This window comes from Eubalaena glacialis, chromosome 3 (assembly GCF_028564815.1).
Source record: "Eubalaena glacialis isolate mEubGla1 chromosome 3, mEubGla1.1.hap2.+ XY, whole genome shotgun sequence".
Lineage (NCBI taxonomy): Eukaryota > Metazoa > Chordata > Mammalia > Artiodactyla > Balaenidae > Eubalaena > Eubalaena glacialis.
In genome coordinates, this window is record NC_083718.1 from 169,987,589 (window position 1) to 170,007,485 (window position 19,897).

At 58.7% G+C, this 19,897-nt stretch overlaps 1 protein-coding gene across 1 annotated transcript in view; it reads left to right on the forward strand.

Moving 5' to 3' along the window:
• The first annotated feature begins 4,493 nt into the window (after positions 1 to 4,493).
• Positions 4,494 to 19,897, forward strand: part of ADGRB2 (adhesion G protein-coupled receptor B2) — a 36,309-nt gene continuing 20,905 nt past the window's right edge. The window contains exons 1-2 of the mRNA XM_061186877.1: positions 4,494 to 4,556; positions 11,393 to 12,197. Of these exons, the coding sequence (XP_061042860.1) occupies positions 11,408 to 12,197 (790 nt within the window). The 5' untranslated portion in view covers positions 4,494 to 4,556; positions 11,393 to 11,407. The remainder of the gene's footprint in view (positions 4,557 to 11,392; positions 12,198 to 19,897) is intronic.

Below are 19,897 nucleotides of genomic sequence, written 5' to 3' on the forward strand. Positions count from 1 at the left end.
GGTCATGCAGGGCCTGGAAGGTCATGGTGTTAAATGCAGTGGGAAGCCATTGGAGGCTTTAAGAAGGGGTGATCCAATTTACATGTTAAAAAGATGGCTCAGTGGGCTCCAAAGAATGGATTGGGATGGAGAAGTAGAAGTGGGAACCCGGAGATTAAATAAGGGAGAGTTCGGGCACCAGATGTTGGTGGCTTGGATCCTGGTGTTGGCAGTGGGGATGTGAAGAGTGAATAGATTTGGGATATTTTGGGAGGTAGAAGCAATGGGACTTGCTGATGGTCTGTATCCTGGTGCCTAGAACATAGTAAACGTTTAATAGATATTTGTTGAATGAATGAGTGAAGGCATCTTCTTGTGCATACCCTCCAGGTGTCTTGTGCACATCCTCCAGTATAAGACATGTATGTAAAAATCACCCAGGACCCTAAAGTTCTTCTCTATCCTCTGCCCCAGGGGCTAGGGCCCAGAGAATGCAGGCACTGCCCTGAGGGTTGTACACAAACCAGGCATTGACCTTCTGGGAAGATTTAGCTAGGAAGCAACTAATCCTCCCTTTTCTCCCTAATTTATAGCACCAAGAAAATGACAAACATCCAGCCTGGGTTGCCCCAGGCTCCTAACCCATTTGGCATCTGCAGCAGGAAGCTAGACATGCAGGACTTCCTGCAGGCAGAGAGGGCCCGCCAGTCCATCTTTTCCAGGATACCCCGCCCTGGCAGCCAGAGCACTGAGCTCTGGGGCAGACCCTGGTAGAAGACTGTCACATGGATTTGGGTGTCTTTGGGGACATGTTATGAGCTCCTGATAGGTGTCTGCAGTGGGGGTGGGGATCTGGAAGGAGACCTTGGTACCCAGAGCTTTGGGTTGCTGTAGGTGCCTGGCTGGGTGGCAATGGAGGGCAGGGGCTCAGGGAGGGGTGCTCCTAGGTCCCACCGGCTGGAAGGAAACCTGCCCAGGCTCTGGGCCAAATAAACCATTGCAAAGGGAAGAAGAACATTTTCTCATCTGTTTAAAGGGCAATGAAGCATAGCGGTGGCTGGCCCAGCGAGAGGCAGAGCTGAGGCCAAGCGGGCAAGGCTGGGGTTGCTCCCCTCCTCGACCCGCCATCTTCTCCTGTGCTGCCCCACGAAGGGCTGGGCTGCCTCCCAACTGGGCTACTGGTGGTGGCTACTGTTAATAAAAATACAAATTAATTGGTAATCGAACAATTATTTTTAAAAAGCCCTTTTCAGGGGCATAACTCTTGCTAATCCGTATCTTTATCTTACTGGAGCGCAGGTGAGATCATTTATACCACTTCGCAGATAAGGAAACAGAGGCTCAGAAAGCTGAAGGGATTTTCTCAAGGTACCCTAGCACGGCAGTATGAGAGCAAGCAGACAGCCCGACTTCTAGCTGCCTTTGTGGGACTGGTCGCCGCCATCCCCTCAGAGGTCCCAGAAGGGGCCCCAATGGGGATGAAGAGCTGGAGTCATTGTCCTTGTCCAGTCTGTGTGGTGGGGAGCTGCTGGGAGCTGTTTCTTCACTCTGCACAAGCTCTCTGTGCTCAGGCTGTGGCCGGTGCCCCTTACCTTGCCCAGGTTTTGCCCCAGGCTCCCTGGAGGCCCTCCTGGGGCTAAGACTTGTTCTTCCCACCCACTGCCAGGGCTGTCAGAGAAGTAATTTCTCTTCAACCAGCTGGATTTGAATATGGAAACGATTTGTAATTACTCCAAGTCCTCCCGGGCGGCGTAATCACCAGAGTGAGTCTAGAAGGGCAGGGGCTCCTGGGAAAGGAGGTGGGGAAGCCCCAGTGCAGGGAGGCACCTCGGGGAGAGCCTTCCAGAGGTTTGACCTAATCTAGGCTGCTCCTGCACAACCCCTGGGAGGTCCAGCTTTCTCCACACAGCTCCCACAGCCCCTCCTGCCTTACTGATCTCCCCACCCTGCCCCGATGAGCCCCCAGGTATGGGGTACCATCTCTGTCAGTCCCTCACTCTGTCTGACCACCTGTCTTTCCTAGGGCATATGTTTTTGTGGCTGAAAGAAGGCGGTCAAGAACTCTGAGGGCTTCCAAGGCACAGAGAAACAGACAAAACCCTGCTGTCTCTCCGGAGCCAGCCCTCCCATTACCCTGAACCCAGCTGGATCCTGGGGGGAGGGGGAAAGCCTCAGGGATCCAGCTGCATCACATCTGCAAGAGACCTGCCCGGGTTTCTCTGGGCTCTGGGTCTCTAGTATGCTAATGTCATGAATACTCATACAGAGGAAGGCAGGCTCCCTGTAGGAGTGGAAGGGGCTGGAGCTGTGGAGGACAGGGTCCTGGAGACTTCTGAGGGCCTGTCCTTACATCCTTGTGGGTATCCCATGTCCTGACCACTCTCCTCACCTTTGCCCACCTCCTTAGGACCTCAACCCCAGCAACCCCACTGCCCCTCCCAGCGCTTGAGTAAGGAGGCCTGGGATCTCCCACTGCCCTTGGGGTGGTTCACAACACACCATGCAGATGGCAAGGCTCGCCTGGCTTGGCTTTCCCAGCAGTGGCTGAACCTCCGAACCCAGAGACCCGGGGTGTGCTTGAGGGTGCCCAGCAAGAACCCAGGAGCCCTGCCTGCCAGTGCTAGGCCCAAGGCACAGGCCTCCTTGGGCTGCTGCTGGGAAAGGAAAAGTGCCAGCTCTCCTCCCTGCCTCATCCAGCCTCATAAATTCCCTTAAGGTAATGGGTGAGATTCCTTCATCACTCCTTATTACCTCCTTCCATTAAAGTGGATAATCTCTCACAATCACTCACAACAAATGTCACTGAGACTGCTGGAGAGGCGAGAGACAGAGGCAGGGAACGGGGGCTTTTTCTCTGGTACTGCCCCTGGGGAGAGGTGGTCTTATCCTGCTCCATCTCCCGGGAGACACAACTCAAGGGGCTTCAGTGGAGAGTTGGGGTTGGGATTGGGTGGACTGGGGACTTCCTTGCTCCCTAGGATTGGCCCCCTCCTGGCCAGAGAACCTTCAAAAAGTAGAGTCCCTGAAACCATCCCACCCTCATTGCAAAGCTGCCCCCTGCTGGCTACTCCTCTGACCAGAGCCGTGGGATTAACCTACTTGTCTTTCTTTGGCGGAAGTGGTGTGTCCCTGGTCTGCCCACCTTCCTGGTGGCAACATGCCCAGGCCACAAACCCCTGGAGCAGGGTCCTGAGCCATGGGCTTCTCCCTGAGTACCGCCTTTACCATGTGGGCTCTGGCCCCACCCAACTGTTCCTGGGCACACTGCCGGGATGGGGAGGGGGCGGGTCTGTACGTTTCTGCTGCCTCTACACAAACATATGCAACATGGGGGCGCCCCTGGCACAGGGAAAGGCACTTGAGGGAATAGACAGGCGCTCAGGAAAACATGTAACACACTGCACACGTGTAGCATACCCGTGCCTAGGGACATGCAACATTGCCGAGTTGACACCAGAGTATGCACCAAACATACCACGCTGCAGTGTACATATGTGGTTCCTACATACAAGTGACGCACAGCATTCAGCACACATGTGGCACTTATAAGCTGGCACATATATAGCATCCCTCTACCCACAGAAACAAGCAACATGCATTCAGGACCTGAGCACAAGTTAAAGCACTGTGCATGTGTGAGGCAGTTGCATGCACAGAGTCAGGCAACATTGCAGTGCACGCCTAGGGCACCTGTATGCATAAGCATATGCAAAGTTCAGCTCACACGACTGGCACCTGCATGCACGGGGATATGCAATTTGCAGTGCACATGGGGGAGGGGGGCAAATGTTTCAGCCCTCAGGGCCCCGAGACCCTGGCTGCGCGAGATGCCTTACGCCTGGGATATCGCTGGAGGGGTGTCGCGGATCGCCTCAGCCTGCGGTCCGGGAGGCCGAGGGCGGGGCGGGGTCTTACCCGGGGCTTCTCCCGCGCCGGCGCCTGGGGCCCAGGGCGGGGAGGGGGGAGGGTGCGCTTGGCTCGGCTGGAGCTGTTCCCCCTTTAACAGGAGGCGGCGCGCGTCGCCCCCACCCCCCCCCCCGCCCCTTCTCCGGCGGCTCCTCGCGCCCGGCCCGGCGCGCGCCTCCTCCCGGGCCCGGCCGGCGCAGGCGCCGCGTCCCGCCTCGGCCGTCACTCGGCCCCGCGCGCGCTGCGGGCAGCGGCCGGAGCGGCCGGAGGAACCCGTTTCGGCGGCGGCAGCAGCAGCGGCGCTCGGAGACCGAGGAGGATGCGGCGCCGGCTTGCAGAGCCCGGGGCTGCGGCCGCCGCCCGCGAATAGGAGGCGGCGCGCAGCGCGGGCGGTGCTCTGGGCGGGGGAGTGGGGAGTGGGGGGTGGGGGGCGGCGTGGCGAGGAGGCGGCGGCAGGAGCCCTCGCCCGGCCCGGCGCCCGCCCGCCCCGCGCTGCTCCGCGGCGCCTTTTCTGCACCCGCCGCTCCGCGGAGCGGGAGCCTCGGCCCTCTGCGCGGCTGCAGCAAGCTGCCCCGCGCCCCGCCAAGCCCCCGCCTTAGGGATGGCAAACTTGCGCCCCGTGGCCGCCTCCGCCAGCGCCGGCCCCCGCTCCTGCTGCTGACGGCGTCCAGGTGAGTGCTCGGCCCCAGACCCCGACCCGGCCCCGCACCGAGCCCTCCTGTCGCGGTCCCGATTTCCGCACCGGCCCGGACTGGGGGCGCTCCCCCAACCCACCTCTGCTGAATTCTCCCCCGCCCCAACTGAGTTCGTTCAGCCTCTGTTTACCCACTCTCGTCTCTCTGGGAACTAACAAGCCTGGGGCCGAGGTCCCCTTCATCTCTGGCGAGTCCCTTTTCTGTCCCCCTCCTCCTTACCCATCTCTGCCAAAACCCCTCGCCCCCGCCGCCAGTCGTCACCCACCCCTACCCCCATCGCTGTCTCGAGTCTCTCCCTATCTAAGCCTGGATCCAGGGGTGCGCCCTCCCCCTTGATTAGAGCCCCTCTCTCCAACCTGCAGCTCGCCTGTGTCTCCCCGCTTAATTCCCCCTCCTCGTCTGGAGCCGGACCCTGCTCCTCCCCTCCACTTCATCTCTACACAGAGTCCTTCCTATCCCCATCCATGCCTGCCCATAGTTACTGCCTTTCCCAGCGCCGGTAACCCAACCATGCTTCCCCTCTTATTTCTGTCCTGATCGCCCCCTCCCCCATATCTACCCGGAGTCCCGCTATCCCTCGCCAGTCTCTGCTGCAAGTCCCCTCCCCCTCAGCCTGGGCTTGGGGCCGTGCTCCCCATGTCTGCTCTGAGCCCCCTCCTCTCCAGTCTGGGAACTCGACTGGCCTCGCATCCCTGCCTCCCTTGTCCATCTTTGGTCGGAGTCTCTCTGTCCATCCCCCATCCCTCTCCTCCCACCCCAGGGCATAGAGCTGGGCACCAAACGCACCCTCCCGCAGCCCCGGGGGCTGGCATGATGCGGGGGTGGGGGGGGGCGGGTTGTAGGCCGTGAAGTTGGCGGCCACTCCCGCAGTCAGCTCGGTCCGAGGGAAGTCCTCCGCGCCACGGCCAGTGCAGAGCTGGCGAAGGGTCTGGTGCCCGCGGGGGGAGGGGCTCCCGGGCCAAGAGATGCTGCCCGCCTGCCCGCCTCGCCAGCTGCCGGCCGGGCCCCTGGGCGTCCTCTGGCGCCCCCTGCCCGCAGCCCTGGACCCGCCTTCCCCTTTTCCTCCCGCGGGCAACCCTAGGTTTCCGCAGCCCGAGCAGCAGTGGTGGCTGCGGGGCGCTGGGAAGTCCCTGTGGAGAGGAGGCTGGTGGGCGAGGCCGGTGCCCTCTCTTGCTAGCCGTGCCAGAACAGCCCTGGTTGTCTGGCCTTATCCTCTGGGGATGAGGTGTGGGGTGGGGTGGAGGGCTTATCCCAGCAGCAGTTCAGGGCACAGACCAGCAGGACTGGCCCCTGGATTTGAGGTGCTCTGGTTGGGCTCGTTTGGGCTTTGGGCAGGTGTCCCCAGGAAGCCTCTATCTGTCTACCCCATGGCAGTACCCACTAGGTGGGGGGGCAAAGGTGGGCTCTGTCTGGCTTGGGCATGGAGTAGGCAGTGGGGGAGTCCACTTGGCCCTGGGACAGAGCAGGGACCTGGGGAGCATCCCCTGAGCTGCCACAGGGGTGAGTGAGGGTCAGTATGAACTCTGCAGGGCTTGCCCTGGTTTGCGGGGGTTGGGGGGGAGGGCATGAGGGAGGGTCTTCTCTGGACCAAGATTCACAGAGAGATTTCCCCCCTCTTCTTCCCTTCTCTGCCTTCTCTTCTCCTTCTCCTCCCCTTTTCTCTCTCCCTCCCCCATCACTCTTCAGAAGGAAAGAGGTCCAGCCTGGGGTGGGTGTGTGCGGTAGGCATTTCTGTAACCCAGAGTGAGGTCCCAGCTAGTCTCTGCCCTCTTCCCTCCCTCCCAACCCCCAGGTAATGGAGCTGAGTAGTTAGGAACTCAGCTTTTTGTTGGATGACCTGGGTTCAAAAGCTGTGTGACCTGGGCAAGCTATATAACCTTTTTGAGCCTCAATTGGCCCTCCATAAAATGGGTCAGTGATAACTGCCTCATACAGTTGCTGGGAGAAATGATATTAGGTTGTTTGTATAGAGTGTCTGGCACCTAGTAATGCTCAACAATGATAGGTATGTCAAGGCCAAGGTCAGGCCCCCCTCCACTCCACTCCTAATCCCAGAGTAGAAATGCAGAACAAGTTCTAGTGACATCGCTCCAACCTCCAAGATAATAAAGCCAGAAAATAGCTTCAGGTCCAGAATGGGTCCAGGGAGCCTTTGACCGTTAGTCTCCTCCTTCCCTCACCCATCCTTCAACACCCCCCTAGATTCCTCCGGGATCAGAGGGGCATCAGTGAAAGGCCAAGGCCTCTGAGGTAATGGTTCAAGTGTAGAAGCTGGGGAAGTGGAGGAACCAAGTCAAGGTCCCCAAAGGTAGGCTGCCTCTTGTGGGGGGGCGGCCCACGTGGGAAATCAGTCACAGAGGAGCACATGGGGCACAGAAGAGCCTCTGCCTACCCCCACGAGGAGAGATGCCAGCAGGAACTTTCCAGGGCAGTTAGCGCTCCGGGTCAGAGTTAGGCGGCGACCTGGCCAGAGGGCCCCAAGAGTTTGAAGAAACCTGGCTTTGGCGGGCAAGGGGGAGAGAGGAGGCTCGAATCCGTGACGTTCTGCTGGCCTGGCAGCCCTCTGGGCAGTGTGGCTGGGCCTGGGTCCCACCGGGGAGTGGTAGCCTCCCAGCCTCCCGCCTGCCGGGGCAGCCCTGACATTGGGGAACAAAAGCTTTCGGTTCCTGTAGCAACGGCGGCTCCAGCAGCTGCAAAGTTCCGGGGAGGCGGGCGGAGGGCGGCTGAGTCACCGACCCCTCCTCCGCCGCCCGCACGCACGGCACCGCCCCCCCCTCCCCGGGGGGGCTGGGGGCCCGCATCCTAGTGGTGTGTCGGAGGCCCCTGCCCCCTCGCCAGACGGAGAGACACTCTGCCAGCCGGAGAGGGAGGGGCTGCACTGGGGAGGTTCGCCCCCTCCCCTCGGTCCGGCCCACCAGCTCCCAAGGCTGGATGGAGGGTGTGTGCCTTCCTGGGTGCCAGAGCTCCGGGAGAGGGGTGCTTGAGGACCCCGCCCCCGGCCGATGCAAGGGCAGGGGACCTCGAGGCCCGGGGGTCCCCGCCCGCGTGTCGGTCTGGGCTCCGCCGCGCAGCGAGCGCCCGGGAGGCGGAGGGTGAGTGACGGGCAGGCGAATTGGGGCTGCCAGGTGGATAAACGCGACGGATGTGCGCACCGACGCGCCCCCTCCCCCACCACCGCCCCTCCCCCGCCCGCGGCCGGGGCTCCCGGCTCCCGCCGCCCGGCGCCCCTGCTCTCAGCTAGCGGGAGGCTAGGGGTCGATCCCAGGGATCCCGGAGACCCAGCCCTTGCCCTGAGGTGCCCCTCCCCGCCGCACTACGCCCTATGCCTCCTCCCACCCCAGTCTTGTTTTGGCCCTTCCAGCTGCTGGAAAGCCTCGGAATCCCTCACTGGTGCAGAAGGGAAGCCCAGGCCTGTGGGATCTGGGAGGAAGGGGGCATGAATGTGTTTGGAGAGAGGGTGGGATTCTCAGGTTTGAGGGGGGCAGGGGGGCATGCGGTGAAGGGGGCCTGTGGCTGGAGGAGGGGGTTCCTGAGACTGAGATTGAGCTCCTCACCCATCTCCGCCCAGACAGGTCCTGAGGGAGGTGGCCTACTGATTATCCTCTCCATCAGCCTCCTGACCCAGGAAGTTCTTCCTCGGAGGTGACCTCCATACCCCTCCTGTCTAGCTCTGTGCGTGGAGGGGTCTGTGGTCTTCCTGGGCTTGCAGGTGGCAAAGCTACTCTGAGGTTTAGCCCAAAGAGCCTTCAGAGGTACCGACCTCAACTTCAGCAGGAAAGAGGAGAGACTGTGAGGCTCTGAGAAGAGGGAGGGGGAAGGGGAAAGGATGGTGTGAGCGCTCTCCCCGTGGCAGGCTCTGTGCTGGGAACTCACCAGGAGGCTGAATGAGAAGGTGTATGCAGTCCTGAGGGCAGGGATCATGTCTCCGCTCCACAGAGGGGGACACTCAGGCTCAGGGAGGCTGATCACGGCTCATAACCACCTGAGCTGCCTGTGAGGCCAGGATCCTTCTAGGTCCCTTCCCAGGGGAGGCGGTCTCTGACCCAGCTTGGAATTGGGCTCCTTGCCTTATTTTGTGGATGGGGAGTGATATAAAAAGGGGCCCCTAGAAGGTCTTATGTCACAGCAGGAACAGTGAGAGTCATATACACCCAGGGTGTGATTCCAGAATTGATGTGAGGGGAGGTGTCTGAAGGAGACTGAGTGGAGGAGGGGGCTTGGGCAGGGTTTAGAGGTGGCTCAATTCTGGAGAAGCCAGGCTGTGGCTCTGAAGGATATGGACCTAGTGCTTCTTGATGGGTTGGAGCTATGGACTAGGGAGCAGGGGAGGCTCAGGAGATGGGGCTGGGGGCCTGAGCCCTCAGTTTCAGGAACACCAAGGAAGGAGCAGCAGATCAGATCCTGCCTGATGCTTAGCTGTCATATGCTGAGCTTCAAAAACCCAAATACCTGTGTGTTCACACTAGAGAGTATATTTGCATCTCTGCACGTGTGTATGAGTGTCTGGCTCTTGACAGCCTGGTACATGTGAGTGTGTGCACCTCGTGTGCATTGAGTTCACTCATCTGTGGTTTACTCCGATCTCTGTGCATGTCTGTGTGCATGTGTATCTCTTCACAGGCTGAATGCCTGGCTACACACGTGTCTGTGCATCCATGCTTTTGTGTGCATGTCTGCAGGGCACAGGGGTGTTGGTGTGTTTGTGCGTGGAGATTCCCTGCCCTGCTCTAAGTGGGGGAGACAAGGCCAGTTATAATGAGGCCCCACCTCCCCTCCACTGAGCTACAGCCATGGCCTGAATTTTGCAGCCTGCTTAGAAATAATTGGGGGCAGCGGGGGGATTGGATGTCACTCATCATCAGCTGCTGGCTTCCCTGGGTGCCGCAGCAGGCTGGGCAGGCTGAATGGTTTGGCACAGTCATGATGTGGGGTGGGAAGGCCAGGGGTCTGGTCCCTTTTCCAGCTCTGTGCGGGGCAGAGGAGACACAGCCTATACTGACTTCTGCTGAAAAACTCCAGGCAGGTCTTTGGAGGAGGGTGGTGTGGCTCCTTCCTTGTAAATGCGCCTGTCTAGAGCCTGCCTCCCCACCCCGCTGTGGCCCAGGAGGGGCAAATGTGTGTTTGCGCTTGGGGCTTGGGCCTGGTTCAGAGTGGCAGCACGTGGGATCTGGGGCAGCGAGGAGTTCCCTGGATGCTGCACAGGAACTGGAATTCTGGGATTCTCATTCCTTTCCCACCCCCCCCAGCCCCCCGCCTCTGACCACTCTTTAGACTCCAGAACAGCCACAGGAAAACCTGTCCCTGGGGAGCAGCTGTGTCCTGGCACAATCTAGCCACATGCTGTGAATTATCCTATGCTTGTGATTCAGTTCCCAGAGCTAATAACTTGGGACTGAAGCGTGAGGAGCAGAGAAGGGGACAGAGCAGGAAGCTATGGGTGGATGCGGGAGAGACCGGGCTGGGGCCTCAGGTCCTGGACTCCAGTCCCAGCCTGGCTTCTCTCAGGTGATCTTGAGCAGATTGCCTCCCTTCTCAGAGCCTCATCTTTTCTCCTCTAATGCGGAACAACCAGGCTCTGGGGGCCCATCCAGTGCTGTGAGCTATGCTTTGGGCATGGAGGAGGGAGGCAGCGTGGACCCCGCCTGGGGGCAGGGCTGGAAGCGGGGCTGAGCCTGGGCACTACTCTCTGCTACCTGGACAGCTGGGGTGGAGGCTGTGGGCAGTGGCTCTGCCCTGGCCTGGTAGGTGCGAGGCACCTGCAGCGCCACCCACCCCCATCCCTTGTCCACTCTGGCATGACTGCTTTGTGTGTCTGTCAACTTGGGTCCTGGTTGCCCTTCCACACCTGGAGTACATGCACAGCTGCTGGGAGCTCAGCTTAGTGCTTTGGGGGCAGTTAGAAATCAACGGATGCTGGTCTCCACTCCTAGCAGCTTGAAGACTCATGAGATGAGTGAGCTAGCCCTGGGGACATAGCAAGGGCTAGTGGTCACGATTGGGTGACGCAAACTTTCAGGAAAGGGCTGTGGGAGCTAAGAGGAGGGAAATGGCTTGGTGGCCTCCCCGGGGGTAGCAGGCCCTGCACCAGGCCTTGGAGGATAACACCATGGTGGGAGGGGAAGAGGGGTTAGAGGGGAACAACTGCACCCATTTTGCAGATGCCTCTCCCCCTTGTTTCCAGCAGGAAATCCACAGCAGCGGTAGTCATGACGTTCACACTTGTGATGCCCTCCCATGGGCATGGCTCAGGCTGTGCTCAGTCCCCAGCACACCAGCGGTAACTCCTCCCCTTTCTCTCCCACTCAGTAAAGCAAGTGAGTGAGAATAACATTGTTCCGGGAATAACCTTGAATTGCTCTGATTTATAAAAAAGCAAATCGTTGTCAAACATCGCTACTTCGACAATTACCTCTGGATTATGTGTGACACGCCTCACAGCTGATCACGACACATTGCGACTGAGAGCAGCAGTTCTGGAGGATACAAGTTGCGTGGTGGGGCTGGGGTTGGATCTGAACGTCAGGCCGAGATGCTGGCGGTTGATGGGACCGATGGAGGAGCCACAGAATAATAGTCACAACTAATGTTTCTTAAGGGTTTACGAGATTCCAGACGCTCTCCTGAGGGCCTTCATTTCTCAAGTAAGGGGCTCAGAGAGGTCAAGTCCCTTGTCTAAGATCACACAGGTGGACCTGGGTGACTTAAAAGAACATAGTCTTCACCACAAGGCCCACGACCTGCAGCTAGCCACAGGAGATTCAGAGCCCATGCTGGCTGCGCCCGGGGCCACTGACCACTGTCTCTCTCCACAGGGCAAGGGACATAGGATGACCCCAGCCTGTCCCCTCTTACTATCTGTGATTCTGTCCCTGCGCCTGGCCGCCGCCTTCGACCCCGCCCCCAGCGCCTGCTCTGCCCTGGCCTCGGGCGTGCTCTACGGGGCCTTCTCACTGCAGGACCTCTTTCCTACCATCGCCTCGGGCTGCTCCTGGACCCTGGAGAACCCGGACCCGACCAAGTACTCCCTCTACCTGCGCTTCAACCGCCAGGAGCAGGTGTGTGCCCACTTTGCCCCCCGCCTGCTGCCCCTGGACCACTACCTGGTCAACTTTACCTGCCTGAGGCCCAGCCCCGACGAGGCGGAGGCCCAGGCGGAGTTGGGGCGGCCAGAGGAGGAGGAGGAGGCCGCGGGGTTGGAGCTGTGCGGCGGTTCGGGCCCCTTCACCTTCCTGCACTTCGACAAGAACTTCGTGCAGCTGTGCCTGTCGGCCGAGCCCTCGGAGGCCCCACGCCTGCTGGCGCCCGCAGCCCTGGCCTTCCGCTTCGTCGAGGTCTTGCTCATCAACAACAATAACTCCAGCCAGTTCACCTGCGGCGTCCTGTGTCGCTGGAGCGAGGAGTGCGGCCGTGCGGCTGGCAGGGCCTGTGGCTTTGCCCAGCCGGGCTGCAGCTGCCCTGGTGAGACAGGGGCCAGCCCCGCTACCACCACGCCTCCGGGTCCTCCTGCTGCCCACACCCTGTCCAATGCTCTGGTGCCCGGGGGCCCAGCCCCACCTGCCGAGGCCGATTTGCATTCGGGGAGCAGCAATGACCTGTTCACCACAGAGATGAGATATGGTGAGTCTGAGCAGGGCCCAGGTGAGGTGGGTGTGTCTGGAGGGCTGATGGTGCCCATCTTGGCGGATACTGGGGCATTCATGTGGTTGTTCACCAATGTCTCCACTGGGTCCAGCCTTGTCCCGGTGTTGGGGTCACCAAAGTGGATTGGGGTCAGACCTCCCTCTTGAAGAGTTTGCAGTCTGGGTGGATGAATGGGGGCATAGACCCCCATAGACAATGCAGTGTGATAAACCCAGGGAGGGGACCCCCTAACTGGGCAGTCAGGGAAGGCTTCCCGAAGGAAGTGATACAGGAACAGAGATCAGAAGGACAAGTGGAAGCAAGCCAACCCAAAGGAGTGGTGAGGGCATTCCAGGCAGAGGGAGCAGTGTATACAAAGGCCCAAAGCTGGGAATGACGGCGGCGGGCGCTGGCACTGCAAGTTGACAAGTTTGCCTGGAGGCTGGAGTAGGCAGGGCGCAGGGACATCTTCCTGCCCACACGGGTCAGTGGTTTTTGGCTGTGGCCCCAGGGTCAGGGCAGAGGAAGGCACAGAAGAACGTGCCTGGGTGAAGAGGCCTGAGCTTCGAGGCTGCCTTGGAGGGCTGGCCTGGCTCAGCTCCCAGTGTCCCCTGTCTCCCCCGCTCTGGGCCCACGTCTTCTGGGACCAAGGCCGCCAGCTGCTAGAGCTTCCTGCTGACTGGGCAAAAGCTCTTCAAGCCCTTGAGTCCTGCCTGCTCCTGCTCCCACCCAGCTCCCTCAGCCACGGCCACCTTCTGCCGACCCTCCTTCCTGTGGCTTCAAGGCCCCAAGATCCTTGGCTGGGTCCTAAGTGTCTGCTGAACAGGGCTGGGCCAGGGACTGGCCAGGGGTCCCAGGACGTGGGGGTGGGAGGGAGGCAGATCTGGGATCTGGTTTCCAGCTCTGGTACTAACAGGGAGTTCCCGCCCCTCTCTGGGCCTCAGTTTCCCATTTGGGATAACAGGTGCTCGCCTACCATTGTGAGGTTGTCACGCAGGGATGGGTCAGAGGGGCATCTGGATCTGGCTGAGAGCTTTTACAAGGACACGGGGTCTCATGTGAAGGCTGCTAGGAGTATTGGAGGGGTATGATCTGTTCCCATGCCTGCTTTGGAGACAGAACCCGAAAGTTGGGAACTGTCTTTGTTACGTTGAGTAGATCCTTTTTTTTGGCATCAGTTTTCTTGTCTGTAAAATGGGGAGATAGCCTGGTTTAATTAGAGGAGGTGTTTATCATGACAGTAGCCTCTCCCAAGGATTTGGGGAAGAGGCTTCTCAGCCTCCCTCATGAGACATCTGGCATCACACCCATCCATGGCAAATGCCCAGTGGCCTTGTTCTGGCCTCTCCCCTAGGCCAAGCTTGGCCTCTCACAGCAGTCGATGAAGCCATCTGAGTGACAGCCAGGCCCTGGGCAGGCTACGGGCCCTGGAGGCTGGCCTGGGATTTAGTGCCTGCAGGAAGAAATTGAATTTTGCTTCTTTGTTGAACATCGGCGGAGAGCGCCAGGCGTATATCAGGAGGTTTATGGCTGTTCCTGCCTGGCTGCCACTGCCTGTCACTCTGTGGGGGCCTCCCCCGTTGTGCTCGGCAGAGGGCGGGTTCTTTTGTCTGGCTTTCTCTGCGGTCCATCAGCCCAGTGGTTCACAGTGGATGGAGTGAGGCTCTGCCCTCCTGGGCGGGCACCATCCAGGCAGGCTGCCATGTGGAGCACAGAGTCAGGAGCAGCCAGCTGGGCTTGGCTGAAGTCGGAAGCGGGAGTTGGTTGGTAGCCGGGGTGTCTTTAGGGGTCAGAGGGGGCTGGTGACGGGAAGGGCACCATTGTTCCCACCATCGTCAGAGCCTCTGCAGAGGCCTCTGGGACTGAGGATGGGTGGAGATTGGATGCTGGTTGTCCCTGGGCATGAAGCCTGGTATCTTCTCTGAGCAGGGAGCCCTGGGCTCCCAACTCATGCCCCTTGTCCTGCTTGGCATATTGCCAGGCTGCTCCATGGGATGGCCTGAAGGGAGGGCTCTTGTAGGGAGTTGTGGGGGGCATGGGTGGTGGTGATGTGGCATCAGCCATTGGCTCACAGGGCACACTGGTGTCCAGAGTTGGGCTGGCACAGCCCCTTCCTCTCCCTTGTCAGGCAAGAGATTCTTCCTCTTTGCCACCTCTTACCTTCTGCCCACCCTCTCTGGGGCAAGAGACGATGGGCACACGACTCAGTTTGTTCCATGCGGCAGGGGGCATCTGAGGGCCAGTGGCATCATCAGGGCCTGGAGCACTCTGTGCCTGGTGGCAGCACCACCTTGGCCAAGCCCTTGGCCTCACCTCCAGGCTTCCCTTCACCTCCTCCCCACTGGGCCAGTCGAACACGTACCAGCTGCAGGAGAACTGGCTGGCACATGGAGCTGCCAGCTTGAGGACAAGATTGGTGGGATGGTGGTGAACAGGTGAGATCCTCATCCCAGCCCCTCTGCCAGGCACTGGGGCAGGGGAGCAGTGCTCAACTTCTCTGGGGCGTCCCAGGTAGGATCAACGCAAGGCCAAGCGAGGTGGAGCTGGGTTGGTACTGGAAGAGCGATGAGGCTGGGAGCAGAATGCCTGGGCCCGCCTCAGAGCTGAGTGCGTTTGACAAGAGGGTACAGACGCCTGTTAATTTCACGCAAACTGCCTTTGATAAATCTCTTGTTATTTTTGGTGAGTTGAGCCATAAATTTGTGCCATCTTGCTGCCGCAATCTGTTAAGTGGGGGGAGAGGAAGAAAGGGAAGGAAGGCAGGAAGGAGCTCCACGGAGGACAGGCACGGAGGCTGGCTGAGGCCGGGGCCGGAAGGCAGGTGGTAGAATTGGTACCAGCTCCAGAGCCCAGCTACAGGGAGCCGGTCGCCAACCTGCAGTTCCTGCCTGCTGACCCTCCAATCCTGAGATGTGGCTGTGCGGGGTGACATCTGGGAGAAAGTGTCCTTCACTCTTGCAGCCCCCTCCCTCCTCTGCCACACTCCCTGCCTCCCCCCAGGGGCACTGTCCCACCATTGGCTGGTGGCTACTAGCCCACCATCTCCATCATCCAGGCTCCATTCCAGAGGCATGGGCACCAGGTGAGCCTGCGGTCCCCTGAGTGTCAGGCCTGGGAGGCAAGAACGGGTTCAGATCCCCCTCTGACACTGCTGCTGTGTGACTTGGACAAGGCGCTACCCCCTTGGGGCCTCAGGACCCCCCCATTCTCTGTGTGTCACTTCCCTGATTCAGCCCCCAGGGACTCCCCATCGTGGCCCAGACTCCTCAGCCTGGCATTCCAGTCCCGCCCCTGACCCAGCTGCCACCTGCTTTCCTTCTGGTTCTCTCCCACCCTTTCAACTGGGGCTCCTACTGGCCCCGGAACCCCCTGCTTTCTGGCTTCCCTGCCTTTGCTTGGGCTGTTTCCCTCACCTGGAATGCCCTTTGCCCTGGGTTATCCTTTGCCCCATCCTTCCAAGCACAACTCAAGCCCTGTCTCCTCTAGGAAGCTGCCTCTCACCTGCCTAACCCAGTCCTCGATTGGCTTTCTCCTTGACCCTCAGGCTCTGCCATCTTCCTTTGGCCAGCATGGTCTGGTGGCAGGAAGAGGGGCCCTACCTTACCTGACTGTTTGGGGTGCAGACATTGGGGAGGCAGGGCCTCTCTCAGAGTGGGGTGGGGGGAGACCTAGCACATGTGGTACGATTCCTGGAGGATCCTTCCAGCCCAGATCTCTGCTGCTAGAAATCTGTGTGCTCCATCATGGGATGGGGAGTGGGGCACAGACACCCCCCCCACCCCGACCCAGACATCTCAGAGGGGACTGAGTTCCAGCCCATCCATCACACACGTCTTCATTTCTTTATCAGAATGGAGTTTATGCCAGGCCTTGGAGCGGCTCTGAGTGAATGAGATCCGAGGTGAAGCAGACACACCTTCTGCCCTCTGGTGGGGGAGAGTGACCACTAGTGTACAGTGGTGGTCAAGGCCACAGGCTGAAGTCACCCAGCCCCAGGTTCAATCCCTGACACCACCACTGACTAGCTGTGTGACGACAGGCATGTTTCCTCATCCCTATATCATCACCTATAAAATGGGGATAGTGGAGTTATTCTAAAGAGTGAGGATTAAGCAAGAGAATGTGGGTTAATGCTTAGCACAGTGCCTGGCACATGGTAAATCCCTGATAAATAGTTGTGTGTTGTCATCACTTAGTGTAATAGGTATGAATGTATGTGCTGGATGTCAAGGGAGGAGGAAGAGTGAGGGATTAAACCACAAAGGGGTGGGAAGGTGGTCTAAAGAAGGTGATTCTGAGTTGGGTTTTGAGGAGTGAATAGGAATTCACTAGCCTGTGAATTTTTTTCTTTAAATCGAATCGCTTTTGAAATTTAATACATTAAAAAGAAATTTCATATCATCAATGGAAAAAGAGTATCACTTATCTGAAATAGAAGATAACCAAAGAAACAACAAATTCTAGCTAGACGTTCATCCCTCCTCTCAATTTGTTAGAAAGAGAAATTAGCACGTACTGGGGATGTGTTAAAGTCTCAGACTGCACAGAGACCTTCTTTCTCATGCACTTGGAAGGATTAAAAGTGAGGTGGCCATATAATTTATCATCTGAGCCGGGACATTTTCGAGGTTATAAATGGGGGGAGGGGGTACTATTAATTCCATCAGGGTGATAGGCCTAAACCAGACTATCCCAGGCAGATTGGCAAATAGTCACTCTACTAAAATGAGACCTGGAAAGGGGATCACTTCCTCAGTCCATGACCCAGTGTTATTTTATGGCACATTTGTGAGCCTCCCCAAGTCATTTCCCGGTGCAAGGGGAAGGGCTCTCAAGGTAAAGGAAGCAGCCGTGCCAGGGCGTGGCGTGTGAACATGCTGGGGACAGGGGGCTGTAGTAGACCAGCCTTTACTAGACGGTAGCCCCAGTGGTGGGAGATGGGGCCAAGGCTCTGACTGCTGCACCCAGACACTGGGACCTCACCCTGTTGGCCGAGGGCTTTAAGGCAGCAAGAAGTTGGGCGGCGTGGGGGAAGAAGGATGAGTCGGACGCGGTCCCTGCTCTCGAGGAGCTCCTGGCTACGTGGGGGAGGTGGCAGAGACCCAGCTAGCTCTGTTGGGAGGCTGGGCAGATAGGCCAGCAGCCTGGGGAGGAAGTCATTGGAAGGGGACTGGCATTCTGGCTGGGTGTACCCAGTTGCATGGGACTGCACAGGCAGAGTCTAGAATTTACAAGAGCCACCTTCCTCTGCCCTGGCCCCCCTGGGGTCCTGATGTTCTGCTGGGGCTGGGGAGCCATGGAGGGACATGACAGAACGGTGTTTCAGGGGGATCAGTTGGTGCCTACTTGGGGCTCTAGGGCCAGCCTCAGGGAGGATGCAGAGACCCTGGGGAGGGAGGACTGCTTTGTAAATTGCACTGCTCTCTCCCCTGGAAGTGGTGATTATCATGGTTGTTTTTAACACATTCATGACAAAGGAGGCTGAGGGGGCTGGACTGTGTGGAGTTTGGGGGGCAGGGTCTGCGGAGCATGGGGTAGCAGGTGTGTGCGGTCCTGCTCAGATGGCAAAGTGCCTGTGCCCACCCTGCCTGCCAGTGTCAGGGGTGAGACCAGAGTGGTCCTGTGTGGTTGGGGTGGAGGAACCCTCAGGGATATTTGGTGTTTGCTGAATGCCTGTCTTGTGTCTGGCAGCTCAGAGCTGGGCCGTCTGTGCAAGAGGTCAAGGGAGATTGAAACCCTCCCTCAGGGGCCGGGAGAGGGATTAGCACAGGATACTCACAGCTATAGCAGAAGAAGGGACCTGCACACCCAGACCTCTGTGTAGTCAGCCTAGGGAGGCTTCCTGGAGGAGGTGGCATTTGACATCTAGAAGATTTTGACAGATTGAGGTAGAGGAAGGGCGTTCCAAGAGGAGGGAACACCATTAACAGATGAGTGGAAGGAGGAAAGCATTTGCATGTTCAAGGGATAACAAGAAGGGAGTGGCAGCTCCTTTCATTGAGAGTTTATTATGCTCCAGGTGATCCGTATCTCTCATCATTTAATTCTCATGATGAATTAGGAAGTGTCACCTCTATTCTCAGTTGGAAAATTTTAAGCTCAGAGAGGTGAGGCGACTTGCCCAACGGCACACAGCAAGACTATGCAGACTTGGGAATCAGACCTGCATTTGTCTGGCTCCCAAATCTACGTCCTTCCCACTGACCCACACGGCCTCACAGTTTGGCTGCCTGGTGGGGAGGGGAAAACAGGACCGGACAGGTCAGCAGGGACCAGAGCATGCCAGGCTCAGAGGTTTACTGTGGTGGTAGCAGTGGGGAGCCACTGAAGGTTTCTCAGCAGGCGAGTGTGTGTGGCTGGGCTTCCAGAGGACCACTTTGGAGCCTGCAAGGGAGAATCAGTCTCGCCTGGCGGACGCGGGGCATAGATGCTCAAAGGAACAATTAGGAAGAGATGTGAAAACAAGAGAATAGAGGCAAGCACGTGGGGGGCTGTGGGGAGGCGAGGGAGTAACTCGGGGTCCCATGGGAATCAGGGAAGCCGTCTCTGAGGAGGTCCAAGTTGAATTGCATTTTGTCAGAGCCAGCGCAGTTCAGCGTAAAGTGGCCTCTGGAATCAGGCAGGCCGGAGTTCGAATCCCACACCAGCCTCTCTCCAGGATGAGACCTTGGAGCCTCATTAGTACCTCATTAGTAAAATGGGAGAACCTGCCCTAATGAGGATTAAATGAGGTAATGTAGAGCATGCAGTGACTGGCACATAGGAGGTGTGCAGTAAATTATCTCCTACAGGGTTATTCAAAACAAAACAGAACAGTGTAGAGATCATCCGGGGCTGAGCGGGGAAGCGGGTCCCAGGCAGCAAGCAGCCAGGTGGGAAAGCTGGCAGGTGGTAGGGCTGGGAGCACCAGAGTCCCTGGTCCAGTCAGCTCACAGCGCCCACTGAGTGGGACGCTCAGGAGGTCTGGGGGTGCTCACACCCCTTCCTGGACCCTTCCTTGTCCTCTTGGCCCATCTTTCTCTCACACCTGCCCTGGTCTGGGCCCGGAGCTGGCAGGGGCCTGCACGTGGTGTATGCTGAATAAACGTTTGTTTCAGTGGCTGACACCTCTGGTCTTATCTGTCTTCTTCCCCTGCAGGGAGAACTGGCTTTCCTCAGAGGGGGGTAGGGTGGGGGTGGGGAGGGGAGGGCAGTCAGTGCAGGCCCCGGCTGTGTGGCCTTGGGCTTGTCCCTTCCCCTCTCTGGCCCAGCCCAGGAGGCTAGGAGAGGGGCTCAAGAGCTGGACCTGGGACATGTTCTGATTTTCAAATGGGGTGGATTCTAGAAACCACCGACACCACCTCTGGTTATATGGCAGGGCTGGCCAGCAAACAGGTGGTGAGTGGTCAGTAGAGGATGGGGGCACCCCAGGGAGCAGTGTGAGTCCACGACAAGCAAGTCAGGCTGGTCTCTCACGTGGCCGCATTTGATGGGCTTACTGGATGCCAGGCCAGGGATGGGAGGGGTTGCCACCCACAACAGTAATGGCCAAGACGCCAAAAAGGAGCTGGATGAGAAGACTCTTGACTGGATTTGCAACAGGTCAAATGGCATCTCCAGAGCGTTTATTAATAAATGGATGTCGAGCTTGGGGTGGTCTAGGTGGCGGGCTGCAGGTCAGAGCTGATACTCAAGATGACAAACGACCATTTCCAATG